This window comes from Balaenoptera borealis, assembly GCF_965194805.1.
Source record: "Balaenoptera borealis genome assembly, chromosome: 15".
Taxonomy (NCBI): domain Eukaryota; kingdom Metazoa; phylum Chordata; class Mammalia; order Artiodactyla; family Balaenopteridae; genus Balaenoptera; species Balaenoptera borealis.
This window is the reverse complement of record NC_138871.1, coordinates 70,247,227-70,273,904: the sequence shown is the minus strand read 5'-3', so window position 1 is coordinate 70,273,904 and position 26,678 is coordinate 70,247,227. Positions and strand designations below refer to the sequence as shown.

At 43.1% G+C, this 26,678-nt stretch overlaps 1 protein-coding gene across 2 annotated transcripts in view; it reads left to right on the top strand.

Moving 5' to 3' along the window:
• The window catches only part of SLC4A1AP (solute carrier family 4 member 1 adaptor protein), a 78,649-nt gene extending 53,716 nt beyond the window's left edge, over positions 1-24,933 (top strand). Inside the window, exons 14-15 of one of the 2 annotated variants that reach the window (XM_082357612.1) lie at positions 20,653-20,731; positions 21,489-23,624. In XM_082357612.1, coding sequence (XP_082213738.1) covers positions 20,653-20,731; positions 21,489-21,684 — 275 coding nt within the window. In that variant the 3' untranslated portion in view covers positions 21,685-23,624. The other variant, XR_014235053.1, reaches the window with a different exon arrangement.
• The last annotated feature ends 1,745 nt before the right edge of the window (positions 24,934-26,678 follow it).

Below are 26,678 nucleotides of genomic sequence, written 5' to 3'. Positions count from 1 at the left end.
TCTTGGTAAATGAAAAAAGTAATTTGCAGAATGACACATAATATGGTATAACTTAAGCATAACCAAAAACAAAACCTTGAAGTAATAATAGATATACCTGTGTGTATGTTTATAACATATATTTCTAATTGTATCCAAATGCCTAGAAAAAGTTCTGGTGAGGGACTAAGATTAGGGGTGGAGATCGTAGGAGACTGTCAGGTTTGAATTTTTTCAATGATAACACATTTATGTATAATTTATGTATTTAGACTTAATGTTTAAAACTTAAAAAGAAAAAACTATGGAAGCATTCTGATTGGTTCAACTTGGGTCATGTGACTATCCCTAGACCAATGCACTGTGGCCAAGGCGTCCCTAGGGTTCTACAACTGGCCCCACGTGGGTTATACATTCAGCCCTGTGAACAGGGGAGCAACACACTTGATTAGCAGCTCTTTCCATAATTACATGTTGGAGTGGTGAAAGAGCCGTTCCCCCCAAAAAGGGAGGTGCTGTCCTAGGCAGACAAAATGGTAAGTCCCTATAGTGAAAGCTTCTGAGCCAGCATTGTCGTTGTGGGTTTATGTAGGTGTCATCCAAGGCTGAAAAAATTTGTTCAATATATTTCTATTACGATATAGGACAAGGATTTGTTCTGCTCACTGCTATATACCCAGAACCCGTGGAAGTTCTGGGTATATAGTAGGTACTCGATATAATAATAGATGTTGGTTGAATGGAGACAACACTACACTACAATAGTCTATGATTACTTTAATAGTAATCTACAAATGGATCGCTGCAAAGGCAACTCCTCCCAATGCGCTCAGCTAGGGCAGAGGGAGAAAGGAAGAGGAAGACAAACCACCAGCTCAGGACTCCTCCCAAGGCCAGGGAGTTGCCATGACAAAGGCTGGGACAGTTTGACAATGACCTGGACTAGATGTGGGAGCCCCAGGCCTGACCCCAGCCCCTGTCACCCCCTCTGCAAGAGAACTTGATCCTGCTGGGTCCTGCACCCACCCCACCTCCCCTACTTCCTATGGGCTGAGGTCTTCCCTGGAAGGGCCCAACCAGCTGGAACCTTTCTTCCCGGGCCTGCCCTCCCAAGAGCATGATGGTGGGATGAGCTTCCTTTAGCCAGGTCCAGAGCGTGCCGTCCAGGACCTCTGTGTCCCGGACCATGCAGTTATCCTGTTCATGATCTCCGCTGCCATGCGGACACCCCAGCCCCTATGCCTCCTTTGCTCTTGAGTTCCCAGAATGCCTCTCACTTGAGCATGCTTTCTGAATGGAGGAATAGGGGAAAAATAATATTGTCTTAAGACAGAGCATTGAAGTATTATAATATTATACAAACATATACATAAATATATAATATATTGATACTATAATATTATAATGTATATAGCATCCATATTTCTACATAGTTTATTTTTGGGGGTTGAGACTTTATTGTAGATATACAATTTTGTATCTCTCTCTCTCTCTCTTTTTTTCTTTTTCACATACAAATCACAAGCATTTTTCCAGGTCATAAAAAACTTGTGAAGGCATTTTAATTAAGGCCGGGAGAGGCCAGTGTAGAAACCAGTGTATATTTCTAGGCAAAGGAGTGGAGGGAGGAAACACAACGATGCTGCAGGGTAAAGGAGTTCAGCCAGGAGTCCAAGTGGGGCCATGAGGGAGGGTGCTGAGGTGGCAGGGCTGGAGGTGTCCTGGATGAGGAGACAGATTGCCCCCTGCTTTACTTTCACTCCTGCTCCAGTGACCCTCAAGAGACCAGGCAGTGAGCCTATCTTTAGGTTCGATGGATTTTCTGGTTGGAGAAATTTGAGAATTTTAATTGTGGCAACCAAACCGATTCAGTTGCAGAATGCTGGGCTGAGTCTGGCTTGGCTGAGTCTTCTGTAAGAAACCAAGAGGAGCTAGAGGTGTGCGTGTCTGCTGGAGACGAGAAACCCAAGCCAGGTAGCCCACGAACTGTGCAGATTCCAGGATGGGTTTTCAGATAGCTTTCCTTCACTTCCCACCAGCTTGTCCCCTCCCCAGCCTTGTCACCGCTGGCCACCTCAAATCCCACAGCTGAGAGTCTGCACTGATGAGCACCTCCATCCTTTGCTCTCATCACTACCCAGCATTTGATGAGTGTCATTCATTCATTCAAAATATTTATTGAGCAGCTCCTGTCTGTCAGATACCAGGTTATGCTGTTGTTATAAGACACATCCTTGTCCTCAAGAAGCTTCCATCTATCCAGCAGTCAGATCAAGGGACCACAGAGATCACCCAACCTTTTGTCTGACTAACAGGAACCACCCCTGCCCCTGCCACGGTGAACTGATGACAGCTTTGCACGCTTCCCCAGAAAAATACACACATGCAAAGAGATTTGCATACAGTTGAGGGCAGCACCAACTTCCTGGACCCATTTATGATTTAAGGGTCTATGTTCAAGCAAACACTTGATCTGATTTAACCAACTTATTTTATAGATCAGGATACTAAGACCTAGAGAGAGAAACGACTTGTCCATAGTGGATTAGGGGCTGAGTCAGCCCTAGAAGCCAGGATTACTGGCTCCTCAGACACTGCTCCACCAGACCTCCTCTCTCTTCCCTGTTGGCTGGAGGAACCTGGCTGGAGAGGGGACGTGGGCCAAGCCCAGGGGTGCCCAGCCTATAGGTTCTCGTCTTCACCAGCCCTCTGGCTCCTGGGGCATACAGGCTGGTAGTCAGGAGCTCCCTGAACAGTTGCTCTGACCCTGATCACCCCAACAGGTTCCCCCCAGACGTCAAGGGAAATGTTGTGGAGGGAACAGGATGTGTTTTCCTGCAAAATCATTTGTCTCGCAGGACGATTTGCATACTGGTGGGGACACAAATGTCATTCCCTGCCCATTTCCTCCCTAGAGAAAAGTGTTCCCATCATAGCTTTCCCTTCAAGGGAGGAGACAGCTGTGTGGGCCCAGTCCCAGCCCCAGGGGACAACTTCCCGATAGAGGGGAATCAGATGTTAGTGAGGGCTCCTGGAAGTACGGAGGCTCCTTTATTTGACCTCTTCCCACTCCCAGGACTTGGCTGGAAGGGACTCATGGCTCCAGCTCTGGCAAACAGCCTGCTTCTGTGATCCCTGGAGCCCTGGGCATCCCACCTTGCTCTATATTATTGGAGTTAAATTACTGGAGAGTCAGCTGCTAGAAAAGAGGGTTGAGGTGATGAAAGGTGAAAAATAATAACAAATACTTAGTGCTTACTCTGTGCCAGACATTATTCTAAGCTTGTTACATGTATTGTAAATTCATTTAATCCTCACAACAATCCAGTGAACTTGGGTCTGTTATTTTTCCCATTGTCTACATGAGAAATCAAAGTTCAGAGAGGTTAAGTACCATGCCCAAGGTCACACAGCTGGTAAGCTACACAGCCAGGATATGAGCTCAGCCAATCTGCCTCCTAACTAGGGACTCTAAACACTGTGATATAAGAGGGAGAGTTAGAAGGCTGAAGGATAATTCTAACCCTTGAGGGCTGTGCTATAGTCCAGAAACATGGGCATGGCATTCAAGGCCCCTTATGATCTGGTTCCAGCCACACTGCTCCTACTGTGATCCATTACGAAACACTCCATGAACCTGCCCCAGCTGGTCTGCACTTACTGTTTCCCCTGTCCAGACAGCACTTCCCCATTTCTCTGTCTGAAATGTCTATCTGAAACCGTGCAACTTAGATTGGGACTTGAACCCACAGTCTTTGAACTGAGATCACACACCTGGTCGCAGGACTTAATGAAACTCAGATTCTTGATGTCTTATCACAGAAAGAATTCAGTGAGAGACAAAGTGATAGGTAAGAAGTGGATTTATTTAGAGGGAAACACACTCCACAGACAGACTGTGGGCCATCTCAGAAGGCAAGAGCGGTACCAGGGCACGGCATTGTCAGTTTTTATAGGGGTGGGTAATTTCATAGGCTAATGAGTGGGAGGAGTACTCCAGCTATTTTAGGGAAGGGGCGGGATTTCCAGGAATTGGGCCACCGCCCACTTGTTGACCTTTTATGGTTGGCCTTGGAACTGTCATGGCGCCTGTGGGTGTGTCATTTAGCACGCTGATACGTTACAGTGAGTGTGTACTGAGGCTCAAGGTCTAGTGGAAGTCTTGTCCGCCATCTTGGACCTAGTTGGTTCTAACCATTTATGTCGTGTCCTATGGCTATGTCATTCTTTTAAAGGTTGTTCCCTGCCCCCTTCCCTCCTATTTCATATCCACTGAGAACCTCTGAAAAGCCCTTCCATCTGTAGGCCGAGTCAGGCAGGCCCTTTTCTTTCTTTTTTTTTCAATGTGAGTGACCCTCATCAAATTGTCCTCTAATTATTGGCTAATGAGTCTTTCTTACTTCTAGATTTTGCTCTTAAGGGCTGATATCTGTTTTATTCATTTCAGACTCCTCAACATTAAATCCAGTACTTGGTAAATACTCAGCAGATGTCTGTTATGTACAGTGAACAAAGCATGTTGCAAAATAATATGTACAATTTGCTAAATATTGTATTATGTACACTGTAAATGTATCACAATCCAGTTATATCCCAAAATGTTAACAATGATTTTCACAGAATTTGGGCTTTACAGGTGATTTTTATTTCTTTGTTTGTATATCTGCATTTTCCAAAACTTCCATAATGAACAGGTATTACGTTTGTAATACCAAAGGCAAACTAAATTATTTTTAAATTGTTTTGGAATGAGTAATAATGCTAATAATTTTTGAGCACTTACCACATAAAAAAATTAAGGACTTTATATGTACTGTCTCTCATGCTCACAACAGTTCTCTTTGGTAAGTAATATTGGCATTATTACCATTTTACAGATGAGGAAACTGAGGTCCAGAGAGATCAAGTAACTCACTCAAGGTGACACAATTAGTAAATAGTGGGGTTGAACTTGGAGCCCACCTTGTCAGACTCAAGAGCCTGTACTACAGCCTCTCTGCAACCACCCTCTAGATGGAAGATGGGCAAAAGGAAAATTTCTCCTTTTAAAAAATCGACCTTTTATTTTGAAATAATTTCAAACTCAGAATAGTATAATGAACTTCTGAATATCCTTCTCCAAGATTTAGCAGTCATTAATGTTTTGCCACATTTGCTTTATCACTCACTTTCTCTCTCTCTCTTCATATATATGTATTATTATTTTTATAACAGCTTTATTGAAGTATTACATCCCATACAATTCACTCATTTAATGTGTACAATTCAGTGGTTTTTAGTGTATCCACAGATATGTGCAACTATCACCACAGTCAATTTTAGAACATATTTGTCACCTCAAAAAAGAAATCCTATATCCTTTAGATATCTCCCCCATAAACCCCACTCCCCCCAGCCCTAAGAAGCCATGAATCTCCTCTCTATTTCTATAGATTTGCCTATTCTGGTCAACACATTTTGGACATGGAATTATATATGTCATTTTTGTGACTCGCTCTTTCACTTAGCACAATGTTTTCAAGATTTATCCTTTCATACTGCATTCCTTTTTATAGCCAAGTAACATTCCAGTATATAGATATATGCTACATTTTATTTATTCATTCATCAGTTGTTGGACATTTGGGTTTTTTCTACATTTTGGCTATTATGAATAATGCTGCTATGAACATTTGTGTACAAGTGTGTGGACATAAGTTTTCATTTCTCTTGGGTATATACCTAGGAATGGAATTGCTGGGTCACATGATAATTGTATGCTTAACTCTTTGAGGAATATTAATGTGCATATTATTACTTCTGGACCATTTGAGAGTTAAGTCGCAGACATGCCCCTTTATCCCGAAATACTTCAGAGAAAACAGACCAAGGACATTCTTTTTCATAACTACATTTCAATGATCAAATTTAGGAAATTTAACATGGATATAATATTACCACCTATTATATGGTCTATATTTAAATTTTGCCAGTTATGTCCTTTAAAAGCGGCATTTTTTTTTCCTGATCCAAGATGCAACCCAGGATCACGCATTGCATTTAGTTGTCTTTGTCTCTTCCAGTTTGGAACAGTTCCTCAGCCCTTCTTTATCCTTCTGTGGCTTTGTAAAATGCCCCTCAGTTTAGGTTTATCTGATGTCTGGCTGGCTGAGCTTCCAGTGTCCATTTGGTGGGCACTGAGGTCAGGTCAGGCAGCTGCAGACCGGAGGAGCCCGGCCAGGGCACAACCTCAGGGGAGGAGCTTAGGGGAAGCTGAAGGAACCAGGGAGGGGACACCGCGGTGGAAGATTCCCCACCTGGAGGATTTAGTGGGAAGTGCCCCGAGAAAGACTGGCTCTGTGGGGACTTCTCCCTCACCCTTTCCTGGGAACTGCTAAGAGGGAACGAGAGGGTGTGTCTCGGGGCCAAGTGCTTCCTGTTGTGGCTTCACAGAGGACTCCTGAGGCCTCGACCAGCCTGGGCCCCGCCTGGGAAAGGCTGCAAAGAGAGACGTCGGGATGTCCGGGAAAGGGCGGGTGGGGGAGACCAGCAGGCCCAGTGCTAGGAAGGAGCTGCCCCTTTCTGGGAAGGACTTTGATGCAAGAGTCCACCCCTATACCCCTCCCTCCCCCGTGCCCTGCCCTCCAGCTTCCGGCAGCCCCAGCTCGGTTCTCTGGAAGGCACTGGCGGGAGGAGGCTGCCTCCGATTCTAATCAGAGGCAGGAGATGGAGATGGGGAGCTGGAAAGCATCTTGCTTCACTTGGCCCTGAGCCTGTTTGTTCTGCAAGGACTCCCAGCCCAAGGCCCCGCCAACCTTTGCAAGAGGCCTTCTAGGAGTTCCGTCAACGTGTTGGAGAGGAGCAGAATCTTCAATCCTGATCCCCAGCTGCCAGACAAAGTTCTGCCTGAGGCAGCAGTGGCTTGTCCATTTGTTCATTCATTCATTCATTTTGTGGCTGGAGATCCCTGTTCCTCAACCTTCTCTCTCCCTCTTGGGGAAGAGGCTCGGTGGGGCTCCCAGGTGGGCATCCTGTACCCAGCTTGCTTCTGTTGAGAACACCTCTCCTCAGAGCCCCAGAGGACCTGCCCTCCCTCAGCTCCAGGGCCTTGGGTTCAAGCCACGCCAGGGCTGAGCCGACCCCAGCTCAGTTTACAATGTGGTAACCGACACCACCTGGGAAGGGCGGAGCCTTAGGGAGCCAACCAGAAAGGAGTAAAGCAGGGAGAGGAGGAAGGACACTAATACTTTGAGCACAGAGCGAGCCCAGAGACCAGCAGGCACGTGGTCATCACCTGAGTTCACGCTCTGACCGCCAGCAGTCAAGCTCTGTTCTGTCCTCACAAGCTGTTGACAATTGGAAAAGTTCATGTAAAAACCCAGACTTCTGATTTTTCTTGACAAATGAAAAGATCTGGCAACTCTGAGCCTGCGTTCCGTGTGGCAGCCATGGTAAGTCAGGAAACCTTATTGTTGAAGTTCTCTTCACTCCTATTACCCGCCTATTCCCCAAGGGCACCTGTGATCTCTTTCAGGCCTCACCATCACCTTGTGAGGCCAGGGACATTAACCCCACTTTATACATGAAGAAAGCAAGGGGCGAGGTCAGTAGCCTTGCCTAAGGTCCTGGCCAGGGAGAGGCAGAGCTGGGCTTCTCACCCAGGTAATCTGCTTCCCGGTCCATGATCTCTGCATTCCCCTCAACTTTTTCCTGGTCAGAGAGCTGGTACTCCCAGCAGCAGCTGGATGGACTACAGATGCAGACAGCAAATGAAAACCCTCTGGCTGCCCAGGTCTGGGGTTTCGTAGGCCTCAGCAGAGTCCTAAGCTGGGCAAACCAGCTCTCAGCGGAGGCTCTGGAGAGGCAATTCTTTACCCACGCATGGAGCGGGAAGTGACTGGTCAATGGTCCCACCACCACTCAGGCAGGCGAGAGGACCCGGGCACCTCTGGTCAGTCTAGGTGGTGTCTCCCTTCCTGGCTTCTCTCCCCTTCGCTGGCTCCCTCTGGCAGCATCTTGCTCCATTTGGCCTTTCTGCCACACGTGGTGCAAACTGATGGCGCAAAAGGGCCAAAACCATCGCAGTCTGCAAATCACAGCGCAGTCCAGACCAGTCAGGCTTCCTCGAGCAAAGCACTCTTTCTGGTCAGTGGTACGTTCTCTTCCTGGAGAGGCTGGCTGACCCTTTTCCTGGAAGGGCTTGTCCAGTATTCCCCAGCAGTTTCTAGGAATGAATGGAGGATCAGTGCCTGAGGATTACAGGGTGCCAGAGGAAGCAGGGTAACTGCTTTATAAAAATAGCTCAGCTGTGTATGGCACCTTACAGTTTATAAATCCTTTCACATCCATTATTATGTGTATTATTTGGTTCTCAAAACTTGATGAGCCAGATAGAGCAGTAATTGGCAAATATAGATCATCTAGGAAAGGGCACGGAATTCTGAGTTCCATTCTCAATCCTGCCACTTACCTTGAGCAAGTTCACGCCCTCTTTTTTAGCTTTTATTTCCTCATTCACTAAAAAAGATAACAAATTTTTTTATAATGGGTGAACTGTGGGGGTTTTTTTAGTTTAAATAAATTTAATTTAAAAAGATAATAATCTCTCCCAACAAGGCTACTCTGCTTTATAACTCCAGGGGGTGCTATTTACATGGAATACCATGTGATGGGTCCCCTTGAAATTGTGCCACAGGTGGAACTCCTCATATGCATGTCATGAGGATTAAATGACATAATTTATGTGCTGGCACACAGTCTGGGAGATAGTAGGTGATTAACAAATGCTTACCAAGTGAATGAACTGCTCACTCAGTCACGATGGGTTTTGAGGGGCGCTCACAGGAAGAAGGAAGTAGTACTGGCTCCCTGTGGCTGGTGTTGCATTTCCTGCCCATTCTTCTGTGACTCTTGCCAATTTGCCCTTTGTCCTAGGCCTCTGGGCTCCCAGCCGGCTGCAGGCACAGACTTATCTGTGAGGACTGGAGAGTTGGGCCTGGGCTGGGTAATGACCAGCCTTCCGCTCACTTGAAGTTTCCGCTGGGGAGCTGGAAGCCACAGCATCCAGATGGCTAATTGCTTTGTGCCTGTTTCTGCAAATCACAGTGATTCACTGTCCCTGCTGAAAACACGCTCTCTTTTCAAAGATTTAATGGTTTCCAAAATTAATTTAGCCTCATCTGTTATCCCCCTGCCCTTCTGCACTGTCCCCTCCCCCCCAATAGCCTCCCCTGTCCCAGGATGGAGCTTTCTGCTCCAGAAAGCCGGCTTTCACTCTGCTAGGCATAGTGGAGAAGGTTGGGGAGCACAGACCCCTTTCCAGGGTCACCTGAGCACACACTTAATGTGGATTTTTGGGGAAGAAGCCTAGGAGGGAAGGGCTGATGTCAGGGACACACTTATCTCTCACCATCCTACATGGTTTTGGCCACCCAACCCACTGACACTCCTAGACGAAGAACTCCAAGGAGCTCCCGTTTGCACTGCTTTGCTTATAAAACTCCTAAAGATCATCTGCTTTTTACATGTGAGGGACATGGTCAGCTTTGTTTGTTTTAGACAGCTCATTATGGGTCCATGAGACCTTGGGACCAGATCCCGGGCTAAGAAGCCAGATTTTAAGGAGTTTACCTCCATCCGATTCTGTACTGTATCTTGACCATCTTTAGGCTTCTGTTCTTCCCCAGTAACATAAAGGTGATATAATCCTTACCTCTGCCCACTGTTCATTTATTTAATAAATAGTTACTGAGCCTCTCTGTATATCAGGCATGTGCTAGGGATTGAGAGTACAGTAGCAAAAAAAGCTCCACAATCCTGGCCCTTCCAGAACTCAACTTGCAGTCTAGAGTGGAGAAAGAAAAGGCCCGTGGCCAGCAGGCTGATATATTCTCTGTTAGGGAACATCAGGGGCTAAGGGTGCACCCCATCTTGTGGAGCCAGGAAAGGCTCCCTGGAGGCGGTCACGCCTGAATTGAGTCCTAAGTGATTAGAAGGTGTTACCTTGAGGAGGAAGAAAAAGAAAGAGGAGAAGAAGAGGAAAGGTGAGCAGTGTCCAGGTAGAGGAAATAGCATATGCAAAAGCCCAAGGCAGGAGAACCCACAGTTCACACTGAGGATCTGCAAACCAGTGCAGCATGACGGACAGGAAGACAGGGAGAGCAGGAGTGGTGAGAAAGGTGGCTGGAGACAAGAGTGGGGCCAGAGCAGCAAAGGCCTTTTAGCACCTAATGGAATCACTGCAGTGTTTTAAGCATGGTCCAACGTGTGCTCTGGAGAAATCACTCTGGCTGCAGTGTGGAGAATGGATTGGATGGGGTAAGACTGGAAGTAGGAAGGTCAGGTATGCAATGGCTGCATCTCAAAAGCATTCTGAGACCCTGGGTGAGATACTGCTAACCATTTTTTATGATACAAGTCAAGAAAATATCTTTATGGATTTGTAAAATTCTCTCTGTAACTCTTTTGGATTTTGCTTTATATATGTCAAGGCTGTGCTGTTGAAAACATTCAAATTCCCAGTTATTATATCTTCTTGGTGAATTGTTCCTTTTATCAGTATGAAATGCCCCACTTTGACCCTTATAATGTTTTTACCTTAAATTCTATTTTATTTTGTCCATCAATAAGGGACTAGTCGAATTGATCACGGTATATCTATACAAAGGAGTACTATGAAGTTGTGAGAAAGAATGAGGGGCATCTCCGTACGTTCCTATTGAGTGATTTCTAGCACATATGAAATATAAGATGAAAAAAGCAGGGTGGAGAAAACAAGTATTGTATGCTACTGTTTATTTGGGAAAAAACATTCATCTTCATGTGTGTGTTTGCTTATATTTTAAAAAGGAGAAGAATAAACCATAACATTAAAAAAAAAAAAAAAAGCTTCTGTCTGGGAGAGAGACCAAGCAGAGAGGTCATTGACAGAAGCTAGACTTCTCTGAGTAAACAATTTCATGGACTTGACTTTTGAGCCATATAACTACTATACACAATTACAAAATAATTAGCATAGAAAAAAGCAATTCTTAAAAAGAAAAAGAGAGAAAAAAAAAAAGAAAGAAAAAGAAATGATACTAATTACGTGTCAAATTGGTGGCAAAACTCAAGGAATTATTTCAAGAGACTTAAAAACACAGTAACTTGAGTATGTGACTGTAGAGGAACATACTTTATGAAATGATTACAAAAAACCCTGTAAAAATATGAAACTTCTTTTTGTAATCATATTGTTAGTAATATGAATATTCTGAAATTATTATATATAGGTAGAATGATGCAAATAAGAAATTATGTTAACATCATTAGGATCCAAGGTTTTCAGTGAATGAGAAAAGAGATATAAATATAAAAATCAACTAAATTAAGTAAAATCCTAAATTTGAATTGAAAATATGGACTTACAATCAGTAAAATAATCTGCTTTCTAGTGAGGTCAACTGAGAAGGTCTAGAAACCATTACCAGCCTGGTGACAATGAGCACCTCTAGACCTAGACTGTGATTTCTAAATACTATGTCCCACTAAAAGAACCAGGGCTCCTTAGGGGAAATAACTGATTACAGGATAGTTTAATGTACAAGATGAGTGTGGAAGTATCTAAAATAGTCAAATTCATAGAGACAGAAAATAGACTGGTGTTACCAGGGATGAGGTGTTGTTTAATGGGTAGAGAATTTCAGTTTTGCAAGGTGAAAAAGTTCTGGAGATCTGTTTATAACAATGTGAAAATAACACTACTGAACTGTATGCTTAAAAACAGTTAAGATAGTAAATTTTATGTTATGTACTTTCTTACCACAATTTTAAAAAAGAATAGGTTCAAAGCAAAAAAAAAAATTGTGTGATAACAACATTGTGTTTATTTTTAAGGAGAGTCCTTAGCTGTTATGGACACATACTGAAATATTCACAGTTTAAATGATAAGATATCTTGGACTTGCTTCAAAATAATCTAAGACAAAGATGGGGGAGTAAGTGGGGTTAGAGTTGAAATAACATTACCTACATGCTGATAGTTATTGAAGTTTCTATAATGGGTATGTGGAGCATCATTATACTATTTTCAATATTTTGCTTATGTTAGAACATTTCCATAATGTATTAGTCAGCTTTTCTGTGCTAACAATCCTTTAAATCTCATTAACAAAGTTTAGGGAGGCACTCACTCTTGGGTGTGGGATTGGGGCTCAAAGGTCTTTTCACATCTCAAACTGTCACTGTTTCCTTTTGTACAGGTTGGTGGTTCTTTTGATGATGTAATTCTCTCAAAAACTTTGTCTTTTTTTTTTTTTTAACTATTTGAGTTCAGTCAACTCTGTGTGTCCATCACTGTACCCATAATTCTTTTGGAGACTTGCCTCTCATTCTAGATTTCATCATAGATATTTTGAGTTAATCTGCTTCTGTGGAATCCTGTCCATAATCTCTTTTTTATCCAACTGAAAGGATTTACTGGGGGACCACCTCATTCTATTTAGAGTTGTTTTTTTTTTTTTTTTAAACAAGTTAGTTGCTTTAGTGGTGTTTCTTCCTCCCCTACTTTCCTAGACTCTAAAAGGAATAACTGATGTTATTCATCTCATCCGTTTCCAACATGCTGCCTGACCCATGGGAGTGTCTCAGGAAATACATGCTGTTGTTGAACTAATGACCAGATAAATGAAAACCTGTTCAGGTAGCCAATTTTACCCTTAGATTGTGAATTTATTGATACTTTTGAAATTAAAATGTCCATGTAATCAGCTCAGTATTTCGTGAGCACCCCTTAACCCAAGTCTTTGTTTTACATGGCAATTTTGGTGGAACAAGATGGGTGGGGATGTGGGATCTGACCGTGAAAACATGGCAAATGACTTATTCCCTTTGTTTTCCTCTACTAGTATTGAAATTATATATTCTATTTCCCAACATAACAGCAAATTTATGTTTTTTCTAACAAAGCCTAAATTAATTCCTACTTCTAGCCTGCTCTCAAGTCAGACAAGGATCTAAGCTTGATGTACCCTCCCTCAGAACTCTTTCTTATTTCAAAGCCACAATTATTAGTCTTCTTATTCTTACTATTTGTACACAGCACTTAATTATATTTACTACAATGTTTTAGTGTTTCTTTTTCCTCACCATAGATTCTTCTGATTCCTACCTTCTGGGTTCAGTTTTCTTTTTGCAAAAGCATTGTCTGTGAGTAGTAAGATTTCTAAGTGCTTGTATGTTTTAAATTATCCTTGTTTCACCTTCACTCTTATTTTTTTTTAAGATTTTTTTTTGATGTAGACCATTTTTAAAGTCTTTATTGAATTTGTTACAATATTGCTTCTGCTTTGTTTTGGTTTTTTGGCCCCGTGGCATGTGGGATCTTAGCTCCCCAACCAGGGATTGAATCTGCACCCCCTGCATTGAAGGTAAAGTCTTAACCACTGGACCACCAGGGAAGTCCCTCACCTTCCATCTTAAATTATAGTTTCGTTTAGTACAGAATTCCAGGTTCACAGTGATTTTCCATTAGAACTTTGACGCTATTACTTCATTGTCTCTTAGTCTCTGTTGTGGTACAGGAGAAGTCTATTATCAGGTTGATTGTTTTTCCTTTTTAGGTCGTCAGTTCTTTCTTTTACTTTTAGAATTTCTTCTTTACTAATGGTCCCTAGTTTCACTATAATGCTTCTGTATTTCCTCATTTCTGAAAAATCCTCAACCATTATCTTTTAGAAAAATGCCTTTTGCTAAACTCTCCACTTTTCCCCCAGAATTCTTATCATAAGAATGTTGGGGGCTTCCATGGTGGCGCAGTGGTTAAGAATCTGCCTGCCAATGCAGGGAACACGGGTTCGGGCCCTGGTCTGGGAAGATCCCACATGCCACGGAGCAACTAAGCCCGTGCGCCACAACTACTGAGCCTGCACTCTAGAGCCCATGAATTTTGGGGTAAAATCATCTTCCCTCAGAATTTTGGAGTCATTGTCTTCTGGGATACAGTATTGCTTTGCGGTGTCAACTGTAATTCTGATTCCTAGGACTTTTTAAACTCACTTTTTTCTTTCTGAAAGTTTAAGGATCTCCACTTTTCCCTGTTGCTATGAAACTTCATGATACTTCAATGAGCATTTTTCATCCTTTATTTTGCCAGGCTGGAGTTTCGGGACTTCTACTTCTAGGGGAGTAAGTTTTAGGCTTTGGTAAGTGAGAAGGATGAGATGGGGTATGAAGCTTCATGAGCTGTAGCTTGAGATGTCCAACAACAAGTACCAGGTGATAGGTCAAAGATTCAAGGGCCCAGTGACCTATCCCTGTACCTACTACCTCTTTAAAATAAACTAACTTCTATTTTTATCAAAGTATATAGAAAAGAATCAAATAGAACCTTCTATATTAAAATCTTTTATATAAAAGCATCAACCCTCTGCCCCTCCCTCCCTGTTTGTAGTCTGCCTACTTCCAACTCTTTTAGCTGTTTTCTTTGATGATTTCTGCTTTTTAAAAAAAAAATATGCTTATACTGATATTTCTTGATACTGCATGGACCAACTCTGCCATGGCACCCTTGTGACCTTGCACATATCCAAGTAGGCTACAAGGTTGAACCACAGCTAGTGTAAGTCTTGGTGGAATGCCTTGTGATCCTCCCAGAAGATGAGAGGATGGGAGACTTGTAAGGAGTTACTAAGAAGCTATCTCCACTCACCTCCCTATCTTCCCTCGAAGGCTGTCACGAGACAGGTTCTCATTGCTTTTGGGTTTTGATGAGATATAGGGTTTTCTACCCTGCCCCCATACCCCCGGGCTTTAGGTAATCAGTTCTTTTTCTCTCTTGGCTTTAAAACTTTAACATTTATTCTTGATAGTCTCTAGTTTCACTATAATGTTTTTAATATTATCTCATTTCTGGAAAATTCTCACATATTCTTTGAAAAAAAATACTTTTTGTCACCCTTTTCACTTTCTCCCAGAATTCTTATTATAGGACTCTTGCCATTTCTTTCTTATCCCATCTTTCCATCTCTTTGATCTTTCTGGTTATGACCTAGGAGACTTCCTTACTTCTGTTTTCCAAATCATTAAAGCCCCATACCTCAGAATAGAGCTGCAGAATATAAAACTGCTTAGCCACAGTCTAGAACTGGCTCCGCAGTAACATGTATCCCACAACTCATGTTTCAGTCATCCAGCCCCTTTTGTTTCAGTGTATTTGTTTGTTTGTTTTTTGGTGTATGGGACCAGGATCACAGGGAGCTGGCATCTTTGGCTTCTTCCTTCTGCTACCTATGTGAGTAAAAAATTGTCTAAGTCTAAAGGTGGCTAATTGTATCTTTACTGGTTAAATCAGTTAGGCCTTGACTTTGCTTTGCCTTGTATGCATGAGCTTGACAGATATTTTCTGTTGACTTCCTCCATGGTAATTGAGGTTTTAGTTTTCTTAACCTTTCCCCTTTTCTCATGTTCCCATGTAAGTGTAGCATGATTTAAAAAAATTAAATCAATAGTCAATGCTTATTTTATTATGACTCTGTAAATATTGTTTACTGCTGAACAATGGTATTGCATAGTTATATTCCCTCTGACTTTGTGATTTTCTTGCAGTTAACAGTTGCCATAGTTTTTTTTTGCTTATTTCTTTTTAATAACTATTGCTAATATTCAAAATGTTCTCTACATATCTGTTAAATATCTAACAATGTCTTTTTCCAAATATTCATATGTATCCAATAATCTGTCACTGTCCTCTCTCTACCACCCCCACCCCCCATACCCTCTGTCTTCTTGCTTCATTTTGAATGAGTTGCCCTCTACACCTGGAGCTCAGGTGTCATTTTAGGACTTCCTTTTATCAGTCTTCTCCTTTGAATTGCTCCTCTGTTTTCTGGAATTTCTTTATTCCTCCTTCTTGGCTTAGTTCTTTCATTTCACTGAATCACACCCTTCACTATCTTCCTAAGAAAAGGTATGTGGGAGGTAAAATTTTTGAGTTCTTACAAATCTGAAAACGTCTTTATTCAACACTTACACTTAGCCTTTATTTGGATAAGTACAGAATTCTAGGATTAAAATAATTTTCACTCAGAACTTTGGGTTCCCAACACTATCCTCCAGTATCCTATATTGCTGTTGAGATGTCTGATGCCACAGCTTCTTACTCCTTCACATATTATGTGATTTTTCTCTCTAGAAGCTATGCTGTTATTTCTTTTATCTGGTTATTCTGAAATTCAAAATTATTGCCTTGGTATTTTCCCTCCATTCTACTGGACATTTAGTGGGTACTTTCAATTTTGATATTTATGTCCTTCATTTCTGGGAAATTTTCTTACATTATTATTATTTTAAAAATAGTTTTCTATCCTTCACTTTCTCTGTTTTCTGAAACTGCATACAGATGTTGGAACTTGAATAATCCTCTAACACTCTTTTCTCTCTTAGTTTTCATCTATCTTTCTATTCTACTTTCTGGGAGATATCTTCAAGTTTATTTTCCTACTCTTTTGTTGAATCTTTTATTTTAGCTGTCACATTTTAAATTTCTAATTGCTCTTGCTCATTCTCTGATTATTCCTTTTTTACACCATCCTATTCTTTTTCATGGATATGCATCTTCTTTTAGCTCTCTGAGGCTATTAAATATATATATAAAATTTAAAAAATGTTTTTCTTCTTCTTACATTATCTCTGTTTCCTCTGAGTTCCTTTTTTTTTTTTTTTTTTTAATATTTGTTTGCTTTGGTCTCTCTCTTTCATGTAGGAGACTTTCTGCAAATTCCTGGTGATTCTGGGCTATCCAGTCCTAGGTAACATTGAGCATCAACATGATTGGCAGCTGTGTGTATGGGCAGGGACTTGACTGGCGGGCCTCACTCTCAGGCCATTTCATTGGGAAACCATGAAAAGCCAACACTTAGAGGACTTCTCTTGGGGGCTAGTAAATTTTTTTCCAGTGAATCTTCTATCCAGGGAACATATGCCTGAAAGTTCCTTTCTGGGAGTTCGGTAAGGGAAGAGTCCTGCAGAGGCCCCTACTGTTATCATGTGTACTTACACTTAATCAGTCATCTGCCCTCTAATCTTGCTGGAATCCCTGAATTCGGGGATGCTCTGATTCAATTTCTCTAAAGAAAAAACCTCCACTCTCTGGTGGGGGCATGGTTGCCTGACTGTGTGCGATTGGAAGGGGATCTAGAGTTGTAATTTTTCCATATATCTCTTCCAACCAGTTCCCTAGAGTTTAATCCCATGCTTCAAACTCACTTCTTGCAGAACCTGCTGCCTCCAAGTCCCCTGCCTCTCTGGGCTCTATGGGGAGAATCTGCTCACTCCTCACCATCAGTTTCCTCTCCAGGTCCTTCAAGTCTTGGTTTCCTCTGCTCTGCTAACTCTGTTACCATTCTTCCAGCCACTTTCAATCGTCCAAAAATTACTGAACTCAATCTTGTCCACTGATGTCCTCACTTCCACCCTCTGTATTCTCATGGGTCTATACTTTAAAAAGAATTTTGTGGGGTCTGTGGAGGAAGAGGAGATAAAGATACACGATCAGTTTGTTATCTCTAACTGGAAGTTCATACCTACTTAAAAAAATGTTTCCAGATTATATAAATAGTACCTTGTAGAAAATTTGAGCAGTTCTTTAAAGCAAACTCTTATGATCCTACCATCCAAAAATAATCAATATTAACATTTTGGTGTATGATGCTTTTTAAAAAATAACCTTTTTATTTTAGAAAAGTTTTAGATTACAGAAAAATTACAATGATGGTACAGAGTTCTCATATACCCCACACCCAATTCTTTCTATTATTAACATCTTACATTAGTATGGCACATATTTCATGATTAATGAACCAATATTGGTACACCATTATTAGCTAAGTCCAATCTTTATTCAGTTTTCCTCAGTTTTTTACATTTCCTTTTTCTGTTGTAGGATCACATCCAGAATACTACGTTATCTAGTTGTCATGCTTCTTTAGGCTCCTCTTGACTGTGACAGTTTCTCAGAATTTTCTTGTTTTTGATGACTTTAATAGTGTGGGGGAGTACTGGTCAGATATTTTGTAGACTGACGTTCAACTGGGATTTGTCTGATGTTTTTCTCATGATCTGACTTGGAGTATGGATTTTTGGGGGAGGAAGACCACAGAGGTGAAGCACTAGTCTCATCACATCATATCAAGAGTATGTATATTGATATGACTTGTTACTGTTGATTTTGACCTGATGACCTGGCTAAGGTAGTATTTGACAGGTTTCTGCACTGTAAAGTTACTCCCCCCACTCCTTTCCATACTGTTCTCTTTGGAAGGAAGTCACTATGGGCAATCTACAACTTAAGGATTGAGGAGTTATGCCCCACCTCCTTGAAGGCAGAGAGTATCTACACATGTTATTTGGAATTCTTCTATATGGGAGATTTATCTATTATCCCTCATTTATCTAATTACTTAATTATTTATTCATATTAGTATGTACTCATGAATATTCATTTTATACTTTGGGTTATAATATGATAATATCTTATTTTCTTGTTCAAATTGTTACAGCTTTAGCCATTAGGAGCTCTTTCAATTGGCTCCTGTGTTCCTTTGTGTTCTCTACCGCACCACCTCCCCCCATCATTGTGGAGTTTTGAGTACTTCCTTACTTTCTGGCATTATAAGATGCTCCTGGACCATCCTGTATTTCCTGCCCCAGTTCTAGAATCAACCATTTCTCCAAGGTGACCTAGTCCTTTTATTGGAGAATGGTATTAGAAACCAAGATCTGGGTGCTAGGTGTGCTCATTGCTACTGGGATGTCATTGCTTCTACATCCTCTCAGCTGACATAGCAAGGAAATAGATGTGTATACTAACCCATGTATGTACGTATATCTATAAATACTTCCATATGTAACCATCTGTATCGATATTAAGTTAAGCATGATTTCCCACTTATGTCTTCAATTCTAATTCATTACCACATGGATCGTTCTAGCCTTCTCTTGTCTGTAAACATCTACTCCAACAATAAGAAACCTGGCTCCCACCATGTGCATTCATTTACTTAATTATTCAATTCCAATGTACATGTGTTGTCAACCACCCACTTTTTAAAGTAGGAATTTAATTATTCCCAAACTACTTATTTCACATATCCAAGATTCAATAAAGGACTTTATGACACTCTGTCCTTACAGTCCCTGACCTGTGCCAACCTTCAGTTTGCCAAACTAAAATGCCAATTCTCACATCGATGTCCTCTCCAGGATTTGGGTTGATTGTTTTTTTCTGGTCTCTCTCCAGCTGAAATGTCCTTCTGTAGGTCTACTGACAGGAATGCATCATCCCAGATATTCCCTGAGTAACAAACTCTTATTCTACCAAATCTATGCCTAAATCGTTGACCAGGTGGTGTAAAAGGTAGAGCTTGTCTCTGCTGGGAGAGAGGAGTGCGTCCTCTACATTCTTCCTCACCATGGACAGAGTTCTCAGAAGCCACTTTGGCTGTAGCGAGAGATAGAAGTATCCCTTAATGGTGTGTTCCCATATCACCACACACCACACCGCCTGAGGAAACACCACTATAAATAGCACTTGGTCTCCTTACTAGTCCACCACAGCCGAGTTAACCCAGACATGATGGAGACTTGGTGGGAAGAGGAAAAAGCAGAAAAACAGATAAAGCAAGAAGAGGAGAGGAAAAAGGACAATGGAGAAAGGGCAGTGATGATATTAATAACATATATAATTAATGATTTTAATAATTACATTTGCAAAAAACTTGCACATGCATGGTTTCATTTATTTCATTAAGTAGAATGACTCATAAAAGTATATATTTAGTTTTAACCTATATCTTATAGGTTAAATTGGCTTTTGTGTGTTCTAGATTTAGGGATAGGTACATGATCCAAACTGGACCAGTGAGAGTTGGTCCTGGGACTATTGCTAGAACTGTTGGAAAAGAAGCGTGTTCTCTTTCCATTGGGATTATACAGTAAGTGTGAATGGATGGTCAATATATCTAGTTATTTGTTTGCTTATTTATTTGTTTATATGCATAGAAGAAGATCTGAAGACAGTATCCCAAAATGTTAACATCAATTAATTTTTGGTGATAGGGTAATTGGTGATATTTATGGTTTTTACACATGTATGTATTATTTATATTTTCTATAAAGTCATATATTACATTTATATTAACATAGATTTTTCCTGTTATAAATTATTGTTTTTAATTATTTTATGATATGTTACAAAATATAAGTACATAGTAATATGTTTATAATATATTGTTATCTAAATAATAGATTAGTGTAATTTTTACACTAATATAAGACAGAAGTCCTTTACCCCCTAAGGTCCATCTATTCTTTCCCTTGGTTACTGACTCAAACCCAGTTCCCTATGCCTGGTAGGACATGCATCCTTAATCGCAGGATGATCCAGTGTCCTAGAACAACTTTTTTCAAAATAAAGTTTTTTACCTTTTCAAAGTAAAGTATTTATGAAAAGGTATTTTTCAAAATAAAATACAATATTTAGGAACTGAGAGGTTCTATTGGTTTTGTCCACATCCCATCAGACGCTAGGCCTCATCAAAGAACAGGCTGTGTTCTCAGCTGGCAGTGGCAGGAGGGCCAGGGACAGAGGGACCAGTTTTACTTGACTTTGTAGTCATTTTAGAAGGAGCTCAGTAGTTTTTTTCCATAGCCCTGCCAGAGAGGGGAACAGCTCCCACCCCCCAACGAAAGAGAAACAGCTCCAGTGGCAGCCCTGTTCTTCCTGGGGTTCCCTCCTCCAGTGTTTACGAGAACCCCTGGGAATTCTCCACAGACTGGGCTGCCCTCCCTGCCAGACGCCTGCTCAATCCTGCTCTCTCCCACCGTGGACACAGGCCCCACCCTCAACTCCCCAAAGCACAGCCAAGGCCAGGCTGCAGCATTAACAAAACTCCCCATAACCCCTGAAGAGATGCCACTCATTCCAAAAGAAAACCACCTTTTATAATAACGACTCAGAGCCTGTAGTTTCACATTGTTCTGAATTGCATTGTCTCTTTTCCAGAACAGGTTTAAGTTTTATCCCTGCGTAACACAAAGTCCTATTAAAATATTTTCCTAAAAACAAAAGGGATTATTCCCACAAGAGCAATTTGCTTCCACCTCCACAGAAGATAGAGGAACTGGGATTAAAAACCCAAACCCACGCAGTTTAGCATAGCAATTTGTCCTCTTTTCTCACCATTGCAGTTTTCAAAAACAGGAGAGACCACTTTCTACACATTTTCATATCTACCTATTAGGAAACAAAAGCCTGAGTCTGACAGAGGGTCAGGGGCTTGGCTGGGGGGGTGGGAATGGGGGGTGGGGAGTGGGGGGATGGGGTGTTGGGTGTGGGAGAGACTCAGGAGGAGGGTGGGAGGTCAGTGGACACAGAAAGCACCAGTTTCCCAGAGGCTGGCACTTTACATCTTGGAGTCAGATATGGGGAGAGAGGGACAGACAGCAATCACAGGCAGTTTGCCTGACCACTGAGTGTTTGTTATTTCATCTTCAAAGGAGGCACCTGGGAGAGCGCACCTCTCAGGCCCCTTCCAGCTCCCGAACTCTCCATACCTCAGCCAGGTCAGTGAGGTAAGGGGCCGCCTCCCCAGGTGTAGGTCTCCACAGACCTTTTCCGGGATTACATCAGCGCTCATTCTTCCACCTCCAAGGGCGCCTACACCTCCCTCCTCCCCTCCCAAAACTTCTTAGCTTGAGATAACACGCTTTTGTTCTCTCGCTGACTCCATACCCATGGGGAGAGGGAATGAGGAAACCTTCGGGAAAATTCGGCCTATCTGATGAAGGTAAGAGGTAGGAGGCTGCCCCGTTACTCCTCACGCCTTCCAGGTTCCCGAGGGCCCCCGCCCAATTCAGGAGGCGTTTCTGGGCTTGACTTCCTGGCAGGTGAGGCTCGCAGACACTGGGGGTGCTCAGGAGGGTGGTGAAGGCCCTTGGCTCATAAATCCTCATCTTGGGGATTCATTAGGGATTTTTTTCCCAAGGACTCCACCAAGGAGGAGGTGGTTGTCTTCTAATGGCTTCTCATCAGACTCATGATCAGGTCCAAACTTCTCAGCCTGGCATCCTGGATTCTGCAGAATCTTGCCTTGGCCTTCTTTGCCAACCCCTTCTTCTGCTATTCTTCCCAGACCCACTGAGCTGTAGCTACATAGAACTACACTATTCCCCTGGACATGTTATACATGTTCATGCCTCTGTGGCTACTTTGCATATTCTGTTTCCTCTGTCTGGAGTGCCCACTGCCACTTCTCTTCTTAAAGAACTCCTATTCATCCTTCAAGAGCCTACTCTAAAAGTCAGCTGCCTCTTCAAAGCTTTACTTGACTCCCCAGGGTTGGTTGCTCTGTGCTCCAAGGCATAGGGTTCCTTCCCTGGCTCATCACCCAGTAGGGTAATTATTAGGATTTGCATGTTTAAATTCCTCCTAGTTGCTCCTCTAGGGCAGAGACTGTGTCATTCACCTTTGTAAACCAGTGCTGGGCCCTAATAATTCCTCAGGCAATATTTGTGTAAGAATGAACACCATTTCTGCTGGATTTGTGGTATTTCTGAGTAGTATTAAGAGAATGCTTCAGTTACCATGGACATTTCCTGGCCCACAGCGCTATGTCTCCAGACAAGGGTCGTATATCTGTCAGTCTGTGTATTCACACAGCATCAGTACGGTACTCCTCATATAGTTTTACATGTGATTTATTTATTTTACACATTTACCTGATGGGTGGTTATTACAGTTACCATCATAAGACGAAGAGACTGAGATGCCAAGAGATTAAGCAACATCATGTTCAATGTTATAGTACACGCATGGCAAAGCTGGAACTTGAACCCAGGTATTCTTGCTGCAAGAGCCACAAGATCTCTGCCTACACCAGAGATTCTCAATAACGAGTCTTTGAATCAGCAGATCGGCCTCACCTGGGAACTTGTTACTCATGCAAATTATTGGTCCCACCCCAGACCTACTGAATCAGAAACTTCTAGGGTGGGCTCAGCAATGCCTGTTTTGACCACCTGCAGGTGATTCTGTTGCATGCTCAAGTCCAAGAACCCAGGCCTACATCATCGTAGCTACTCCAGTGGCTGCGCAGAGCCAGAGGAGGGCGCTCCAAGGCAAACCTTTATCCCTGAATAGTCATGGCAGCTGGAATGGAAACCTAGCCCCAGGTAGAAGGGAAGAAAACGCGTGGACTGGGAGTTAAGAGCCAGAGTTCTAGTCTCACCGGTTCTGCAATTATTATTTATTTATTTATTATTTTTGGCTGTGTTGGGTCTTCGTTTCTGTGCGAGGGCTTTCTCCAGTTGCGACAAGTGGGGTCCACTCTTCAACGCGGTGCGCAGGCCTCTCACTATCGGGGCCTCTCTTGTTGCGGAGCACAGGCTCCAGACGCGCAGGCTCAGCAGTTGTGGCTCACGGGCCTAGTTGCTCCGCGGCATGTGGGATCTTCCCAGACCAGGGCTCGAACCCGTGTCCCCTGCATTGGCAGGCAGATTCTCAACCACTGCGCCATCAGGGAAGCCCCAGTTCTGCAATTATTGACAGTGATTTTGAGCACCTCTCTGGCCCTCAGTTTTCTCATCTATAAAATGAGGATGTTGACGAAATGATGTCATCTCTAATTTCCCTTTATGCTCTGTCATTCAGCTCTCCTTTGGAATGTGTTGTCCATGCCAGGAGTGGAATGAAGACGGGGTATGAGTGCTCATTTTACATGAATTTTTCCCATACTTGGAAATTGACCATTTCCAAATTCCAAATCCTTGGACGAGCTATCCTCTACTGTCTTCTTAAGGGCAGGAAGTGGGAGCAAACATTTGAGTTGACTCATGAAACTTTATTAGGCAAAAAATAGAAAACCGTTTGATGACACTGCTTTGGACCCCCTTCTGTTGCCCGAGGCTCCTCCCCCGGGCCTTTCCCTGATTCCTCTCCTGTCTCCTGCTTCCCCACTGTGACTATGCCAGACCCTCTTGCTCACAGGACCATCTCCCTGTCCTCCCTATGAGCTCATGTGCGTTCCCTGCCCCTCGACATGGGGATGCCCAATTCACAGGCCTTGCTTACTCACCATCTTTCTGAGGAAGGGGGAGGGATGATGTGTCAGGTGACTTCCTAGGTGCACCAGGGGCTCAGCGGCCGAATGGGGGAGCCCATGGACACAGTGAAGCCCTATCCTACTGTTTTCATGTGGACCTGAGGGCTTTCCCAGGAGTACACCTACTAGTGGGTGGGGCTGTGCCTCCTGCATACCTGGTGGGGCCCAGCATTTAAATGGCAGCTGGATAACCTCCTGTGTACAGCAGGCTGAAAAGAAGGAAGAATGCCTCCTGCCCCTTTGAGATGATGATGGAGATTCAAGACAAGTAATTGCATTGTAAAAGTAGAGCCCTGAATCAGAAAGGTGGGTTGAAGAATTTTAATCACTCAGGACCTGGGTGTCAGCAGGAGAACATGGCTGAGCGCTCAAGTCCTGAGGGGCTGTGAGAATGTGGGTAGTTCTAGAAGTCAGTCAAGGGAGGTATCGCCTTCAGGAAAACCACACGTGCCAGATAAACAGCCAGAGTATCTGTCAAATCAGCATCATACTCAGAGAGAGAATTTCAGCATGAGGTTTCTAGAGTCCATGAAAAGCCTAAAAACTGCAGGACATCACGTGTTGCTGGCAGCCCTTGGGTTAAAAGCCAAAGAAGGTGGTTCTTAAACAAGGTCCCAGGAAGAGCAGGAGCCAATGTTGATTCTTCATCAGCTTAAGCTCAGGGAGGCTGCACGTGTCAGCTGCAAGGGATCCAGGGAAGCTGGATACCTCTTGGACTGGGCATCGGTGGAACTACACGTTAATAAAGAATATGTGTATATTCCAAACTCATCAGATCGTGTACATTAAATATCTTCAGCTTTCTGTATGTCAATCATACCTCAATAAAATGATTTTTTTTTTTAAAAAAAGAATATGTACGTGGATTTGTGTGTAGCTATAGCTTCTAATATACCCTTTAAATCAACATACATTGTTAGTGGTTATTGATTTCAACCCAGTACCCTGGATTCCCATGTTAACACCTTTGGTTGATGGCTGCTCTCTTTTTCCATCCTGAGCCCCCCACAGTGGGCCTGGTAGTTGAGTTTAACCTGGAACCTGATGACCTGCCTCAGTGGCCCTGGGACTTCCCAGGATCCAGGGGGCTTGAAGGCCTGGGGAAGAGCCAGGCATCAGTTAAGCTTTCTGGCACTGCTCCAGGCTGAGTTCCTCCCCTCTCCCGTCTCCTCAGTCTGTTCCTGTCCCAGCTCAGCCTGAAATTGGCCTGCTCTCCTGCAAGACTTCGATTAAAGGAGTCTTCTGCGTATGTTCAGAAAGGATTTCAACCTCCTTAAAATCTCCTAAACATCCTACTCTCCAGCTTATATGACTTCACAGACCGCAGAGCACTCATTTCTGGTGTTGTCTTCCATTCAAAGATTGGCCAAGTCCAAACACTTCTGTCCTTTGTTGCTGAGGTTGTGCAGGAGAGAGGAGATGTGAGCTATAGTCTGAACAAGCTGATGCAATCCAGCCGTGGGCTCTTTGGCAAGTCATTTTGCTTCTCTGGGCCTCAATTTTATCATCTGTAAAATGGGAATACTGTTTCAGATGCCCTCTGAAGTCTTCCAGCCCTAACATTCTGAGATTCTGGAGCCCGCTTTGGCCAAAAGAGGAGGCTCAGAGGTCCTGTCCGTCACCCCACAATGCCCAGGAGGAGGTAGAAAGGGATGCGTGCAGTGTCAGGACAGCAGGGAGGACCCTGGGCCCGATGAGTGCTTTCCCTTCATGGGCTTGGATTAGAGGAGTGCCTGTTGGGTGGGGCCTGGCTGGAAGGAGTGAGACAGTCTCCCCCAGACCCCCCCTGCCTGAGTGGTTGCCTCACAGGCTGTTACGTAGCTCTCACCACTTTCCAGGGTGGGGCAGGGAAGGGCAGCTGGGGAGCAGCTGATGCAATAGGCAGGCACAAGCCTGTATTCTTCGAAGACTAAGCAAAAGTTGGCTGGGCTGGGCCGGGCCAACCTGGGCTGCAGTTGCAAGGCCCTGCTCTTTGCAGAGCTTCAGCTTCCTCTTCTCTCCTTAGAGCTGAAATGGGGTTCACTGTCTGGTCATCAGAGCCAGTAACTGATACTTTGTCCATTTACTCCTGGTGCTCTTTAACCTGTAGCTGAAGAGAATATCCTTGAACGCTAGGAATGTGGACATGCGTGAGTGTATACACACACCACACACATACCACGGCCCCGCCACACACAGTGGGGTCATCCAGAGGTAAGAAAGATAGTTGTTTTGAGAATCTGCTCCCACTAGACCATGCTTCCCACGAGCTCTTCCAGGAGGAAGTGGATCCAGTCAGAAGGATCAGAGAGTGTCAGAAGATCTGGAAATTTCCTCTGTATAGTCAAAGCCTCAAAACATGCCCTTGGGAATGCCATTTCTATTCAAGGCCCCATCTATCAAATATAAATGAGACTCTGGGCTACTTTTCATATCCCAGGGACCTGGACGCCCAGAACACAATAACTCTTACAATCTTTTAAGTTAAAAAAAAAAAAAAAAGAGTCTGAGAGGGAAAAAAGAGAAGGTGCATCAAGTCTTTGACAAAGGAAAATTGCTAAATATTGCACTCAAACTAGCTTGATGATGAGCAACTATACCTCCATC